Below are 6,704 nucleotides of genomic sequence, written 5' to 3' on the forward strand. Positions count from 1 at the left end.
TGGATAGAGCCCCCAGCTCTTGGGTCCTAACAGCTGGTGTCCTTGTTTCCTTTGATGTGCTTTCAGCGGCAACAGTCACCTTCCAATGTGACGGAGGTGTTGGCCCTCCTCCGCTCAGAAACCTCCAGTGTTTCCACATCCCTGAGCAAAAGGCAGTTTTTACAGTGGCCTTCGAGGTTCTGCAGGACCTACTCCCCTCCCCTTGGGCCCCTGCCCAGCCAGCAGCGCAGCTCTGACTTCCTCACAGGCCTCCTGGCCATTCCTGTCATCCCCACGTGCCAGCTCTGCGTGGAATGTTCACGCCAGACAGCCTCACGGACTTACCTGGTGCTTTATTCAGATCTCCGTCCAAATGTCAACATACAGAGAAGCCCTCTCTGATCACCTCAGTCTCAGCTGTGTGTCCCCTCCTGGGTTTTCTGTTAGCAGGTCCCACCACCCGACACTGGTCCACCACCAGTCCCACCATCCAACACTGCGTGCTTGGTTCTGGTCTGTCTCCTTCCATCGGAATACATGCCCTGTGAGAGCAGGGCTGTTGCCAGGGCGGCACCTGGCCAACGGAGCTGCTCAGTTAACTACCTGAGTGAACGTATTCAGTGCTGACTCAGGAAGCGCAAATCTGGGACCCCCGTGTCTTAGCATCCTGACTAGTGTGGCCTGTGTTCCCATCACTGAAGCCCCTACAGCTGCTGTGTGTGTGGTGACCACAGTGCCTCATTGTGTCCTGGGTGACGGGATGGGCCTGCAGAGCACACTGAGATGAGCCAAACATCTTGGGTACTCTTGACAATTTCCTTTCTTTTTTTTTTTTTTTTTTTTTTTTTTTTGCAGTATGCGGGCCTCTCACTGTTGTGGCCTCCCCCGTTGCGGAGCACAGGCTCCGGACGCGCAGGCTCAGCGGCCATGGCTCACGGGCCCAGCCGCTCCGCGGCATATGGGATCCTCCCAGACCGGGGCACGAACCCGTATCCCCTGCATCGGCAGGCGGACTCTCAACCACTTGCGCCACCAGGGAGGCCCTCCTTTCTTTTTGAGGCCTACAGATTTTGGTCTCTGTCTTCATTTTATGGTAAAAATCAATGTGTGCAAAATGGGCTTAAGTTTTCTCTACCACATAGTTCATCAGATTCTCAATTTCCTCTCTCCCGCCAGGATAACAAAAATTGTCATTACATCCAATATTTGTTTCCAATTTGTTAAGAATCCCCAAACTGTGGTTTGAACAACGTGGAAGACTGGGAGGGGCAAGCTGGTAGCGTGGCATTTCTGCGTTAGATTCACAGTGCAGTGTGGCTTTCTCCCCTGTCCAGTTTGAAAAGAATACACGATCTGATTTGCTGGTCAAGGAGCTCTATGTGGAAAATGCTCACCTAATGAAAGCGCTTCAGGTCACTGAAGAGAAGCAACGAGGTGCTGAGAAAAAATCCCGATTCTTGGAAGAAAGAGTTAGAGCTCTCAACAAACTACTCAGTAAGATCGCTTCAGCATCTCTCTGTGTAGACTGCTTTTCTCCCTGGAGTTCATTTTGAAAGAACATCTTTTCAAAGTAAACCACTGTGATGCCATAACTTCTATGGCTCACTGGCCGCACACCCCTGGACAGATGAGGATTATGACTCTCTGTTCGCCCCACAAGCATTTAATGAAGGTCGACTATGTGCCAGATGCTGGGGAAACAGACATGTTGGAAAAGACTATATATTTTTTTAGTGGTCCCTAGGTAAAATTCCTAAATTTGCTGCTTACTAGTGAAACAGGTTATGGGGGCTCTCAGCAAGGTAAATGGTAAAATAGTTTTGATGTTTTACTTCTGACCTTGGTTACAGAGACTAAAATGCAAAGTCAGGGCTCTGCAGTTCTGCCATTTCACTGTTGCTGCTCTGGTTGAGTCACTGGCATTCTCCATAGTGGGTGGATACAGACACTCCAGAAATGCTTCACTGCCTGTGACTGTCAACTGGCGATGAGGGATAGAGGAGGGGAAGCCCCTTTGTCGGGGTCAGCTCCACTGCAGGGATGTTTGGACAGTGCTCGTTATTTTAGGGCTGTGGACTCAGGGAGGATGGTTTCTATTGTGAATGCAATCTTTTCCTCACTGAAGTGTCATCACACTGGAAAGTATATTATATGTAAAAAAAAAAAAAAAAGTATAGTTTTATATCCAAAATATACATAAATTATGGCCATTTGGTTTATCAGAATAAACTGCTGTAATATGAAGAGTCACTGTATTTGCAATAAAAGTCCTTTTCTATTCAAATTGATTTCTAAGTGTTTTTTTGTTATTTATTTTTGGCTGTGTTGGGTCTTCATTGCTGCGCTTGGGCTTTCTCTAGTTGTGTCAAGCAGGGGCTACTCTTCATTGTGGTGAGTGGGCTTCTCACTGTGGTGGCTTCTCTTGTTGCGGAGCACAGGCTCTAGGCTCTCGGGCTTCAGTAGTGGTGGCGCACGGGCTCAGTAGTGGTGGCGCATGGGCTTAGTTGCTCTGCAGCACGTGGGATCTTCCCAGACCGGGGCTCGAACCTGTGTCTTCTGCGTTGGCAGGCAGATTCTTAACCACTGCGTCACCAGGGAAGCCCCTAAGTATTTTTTAAACTATAAAATATTTCAAAGACACAGAAAAATAGTTTCATAAGAAACATTCATATGTATTACATAAATATTCAGATGTATTAAAAACATTGTTATGGGATTCCCTGGTGGCACAGTGGTTGAGAGTCCACCTGCCGATGCAGGGGACACGGGTTCGTGCCCCGGTCCGGGAAGATCCCACATGCCGCAGAGCGGCTGGGCCGTGAGCCATGGCCACTGAGCCTGCGCGTCCGGAGCCTGTGCTCCGCAACGGGAGAGGCCACAACAGTGAGAGGCCAGCGTACCGCAAAAAAAAAAAAACATTGTTACAACATTTTGGATAAAAGCGCAGTCCCTGTTCTATTGCATTCAACCTTCCTGGAGGCAACTGCTGTCCTGAAGCTGTTGCACCTCCCCACTATCTATCTGTACAGTCACTGTACATGCTTGAATGAGAAAAACCTTAAACCACTGGAAAAGATGGGAAGATCATATCCTGGACAGGAGGACTCAACACCATCAAGTGGGTTCTTCTGTCCATGCACCTGTGGTCAATTAATCTATGACAAAGGAGGCAAGGATACACAATGGGGAAAAGTGGTGCTGAGAAAACTGGACAGCTACATGTAAGAGAATGAAATTAGGACGCTCTCTAACACCATACACAAAAATAAACTCAAAACGGATCAAAGACCTAAATGTAAGGCCAGAGAGTAAAAACTCTTAGAGGAAAACACAGGCAGAACACTCTTAGGGAATTCCCTGGTGGTCCAGTGGTTAAGACTTAGCTCTTTCACTGCCATGGGCCCTGGGCTCGATCCCTGGTCAGGGAACTAAGATCCCACAAGCAGCACAGCACAGCCAAAAAATAAATTAAAAAAACAAAACAAAACAACGCTCTTTGACATAAATCGCAGCGATATCTTTTTTGATCCACTTCCTAGAGTAATGAAAATAAAAACAAAAATAAACAAATGGGACCTAATTAAACTTAAAAAGCTTTTGCACAGCAAAGGAAACTTTAAAACAAAAAGACAACCCACAGAAAGGGAGAAAATATTTGCAAACAAAGCGACCAACAAGGGATAATCTCCAAAATACACAAACAGCTCATGCAGCTCTATGTCAAAAAAAAACACAACCCAATCAAGAAATGGGCAAAAGATCTAAACAGACATTTTTCCAAAGAAGATATACAGATGGCCAGAAAGCAAATGAAAAGATGTTTAACATCACTAATTATCAGAGAAATGCAAATCAAAACTACAGTGAGGTATCACCTCACACTAGTCAGAATGGCCATCATCAAAAAGTCCACAAATGATAAATGCTGGTGAAGGTGTGGAAAAAAAGGAACCCTCCCACACTGTTGGTAGGACTGTAAATTGGTACAAGCCTATGGAGAATAGTACAGAGGTTCCTTAAAAAACTGAAAATAGAACTACCATATGATCTAGCAATCACACTCCTGGGCATATATCCAGAGAAAACCATAATTTGAAAAGATACATGCACCCCAACACAGCACTATTTACAATAGCCAGGACATGGAAGCAACCTAAATGTCCATCAACAGAGGAATGGATAAAGAAGATGTGGTACATATATACAATGGTATATTAGCCATAAAAAAGAACAAATAATGCCGTTTGCAGCAACAAGGTTGGACCTAGAGATTATCATACAAAGTGAAGTAAGTCAGACAGAAACACAAACATTATATCATTCATATGTGGAATCTAATTTAAAAAAATGATACAAATTCTGTTTACAAAACAGACTCAGATTTTGAAAACAAACATATGGTTACCAAAGGGGAAATGTGGGGGGGTGGAGAGATAAATTAGGAGCTTGGGATTAACATACACACACAACTATACATAAAATAGATAACCAACAAGGACCTACTGTATAGCACAGGAACTCTATTGAATACTCTGTAATAACCTATATGGGTAAAGAATCTGAAAAAGAATGAATACATGTATATGTATAACTGAGTCACTTTGCTGTACACCTGAAACTAACACAACATTGTAAATCAATTCTACTCCACTAAATTAAAAAAAAAAAAAAAGTAGGTTCTTCTAAATTAGAATTCAAGACCAGAATGACATCTGGAAAATCCCAACTATTTGGAAACTGAAATTACCCACGAAGCAATGAAGAAATTAGAAATTAGTAAAGGGATGGAAACTGTTCAAGTGTCCATCAATAAGACAACAGATTTTTTTCTCAAAAGGTATTTAACACCCTCTATTAGTTTGCAGGGGCTGCCAAAACAAAATAGTACAGACTGGGTGTCTTAAACAAAAGAAATTTATTTTCTTACAGTTCTGGAGGCTAGAAATCCAAGATCAAGGTTATTAGCAAGTTTGTTTTTCCTGAGGCCTCTGTCCTTGACTTGCAGATGGCTGCTTTCTTTGCTATGACATTTTGTACTATATGAAAACATTGTTTTTTCTAAAGTTACAAAACAGAATAAATTCAACTCATCCAAAAATACTATCAATTGTGAAAAGCAATAGATCATCTGAAATCTACATCTTCCTCCTCTAAATCCTAAAAGATTAATGCATTATCATTACAGATAATTCTTTTAGTTACATAACTAAGACAAAAAAGGGAAGACAAATACATATTAGGAATGACCATATGTAGAGAAAAGAAAACAATTCCTCAAAACATTTCAAAATATAGAATAAAATATTTAGAAAAACATGATTAACTGAAATTTGCTTAAGAAAAAGTAGAAAACTTGACCATAAACTAAAGAAAATAAAAAATTCATCAAAGATCAACATCTCTCTCCAAAGAAGACTCATACTGAGATGGTTCTGTAGGTATTAATGCTATTTTAAAAGGAACATTTCTATTAGAAATAAAGTAACAAGCACCACTAAAAAGAGACACCAGAACACTGACACCCCATCTGACTGTGGGGCCTCTCATTCTGCCTTCATGTGGTTCACGTGGCCTCTTCACTGAATCTGGGCGCCTATGACTGTATTAATTGACTGGATTTGGCAGAAATGGTACTAGTTCAGTACTAGGCCTAGCCCTTCAGAAAACTAGCAGCGGGACTTCCCTCGTGGCACAGTGGTTAACAATCCGCCTGCCAAAGCAGAGGACACAGGTTTGAGCCCTGGTCCGGGAAGATCCCACATACCGTGGAGCAAATAAGCCTGTGTGCCACAACTACTGAGCCTGCGGGCCACAACTACTGAGCCCATGTGCCACAACTACTGAAGTCCGCATGCCTAGAGCCCATGCTCCACAACAAGAGAAGCCACTGCAATGAGAAGCCCGCACACTGCAACGAAGAGTAGCCCCTGCTCGCCGCAACTAGAGAAAGGCCGCACGCAGCAACGAAGATCCAACACAGCCAAAAAAATAAAAAAAATTTTTAAACAATTTTAAAAATTAAAAAAAAAAAAAGAAAGAAAACTAGCAGCACCCACATCCACCCTCTTAACCCTGCAGGAGTCCTAAGCTGCCAGGTGAGAAGCCCAGCCAGCTTGCTGGAGAGAACCACGGGAGAGGCCCACATGGAGACCAGAGGCCAAGCCATCCCATCCAGGCCACCACCTGAATGCAACTGCATTAGGGACCCCAAGCAAGATCTGCAGAACCTCCCAGCTGAGCCCACTCAACCCACAGAACTGGGAGAACTAATAAAATGGTGTCATTTAAAGCCACTGTGTTCAGATGGCTGTTTCATAGGAACAGATTATTGAAAACACAAAGTATAGACACATATGTGAAGACACACACGTTTCCCTCTTCCCAAACACTATAAACCAGCATCACTCACAGCTGCAAAATTCCACAATAAAATAACACCAAATCAAATCCTGCAGTTCACTGAATGGTTAACACACCACAGCCAAGAAGAATGTTAAAAATGGAATGCAAGATAGTTCAACAGTAAAATTCTCTATATATAATTCATAAACTTTAGGGAGTTAAGTGAGAAACCATATATGATCATCACTTAAGTTCCCAAAGTGTACTTGGAAAAATCATGTTTGTTAACTACCACTGTTTTATTATGGTATTAAATTTATTTTGAGGTTTCAAGTTGCACTGGCCACAAGTTTTGGTAGTTTTCCTGGAGAAGTATGGGATAG

General features: G+C 43.0%; 1 protein-coding gene across 3 annotated transcripts in view; it reads left to right on the plus strand.

Moving 5' to 3' along the window:
* NINL (ninein like) overlaps positions 1-2,222 on the plus strand; it is a 112,797-nt gene extending 110,575 nt beyond the window's left edge. Inside the window, exon 23 of one of the 3 annotated variants that reach the window (XM_060078183.1) lies at positions 1,314-2,222. In XM_060078183.1, coding sequence (XP_059934166.1) covers positions 1,314-1,532 — 219 coding nt within the window. In that variant the 3' untranslated portion in view covers positions 1,533-2,222. Of the gene's footprint in view, positions 1-66; positions 680-1,313 lie in introns of those variants that run through there. The other 2 variants (XM_060078185.1, XM_060078182.1) reach the window with 2 other exon arrangements.
* The last annotated feature ends 4,482 nt before the right edge of the window (positions 2,223-6,704 follow it).

The sequence above is a fragment of the Mesoplodon densirostris genome, chromosome 16, assembly GCF_025265405.1.
Source record: "Mesoplodon densirostris isolate mMesDen1 chromosome 16, mMesDen1 primary haplotype, whole genome shotgun sequence".
Taxonomy (NCBI): Eukaryota; Metazoa; Chordata; class Mammalia; order Artiodactyla; family Ziphiidae; genus Mesoplodon; species Mesoplodon densirostris.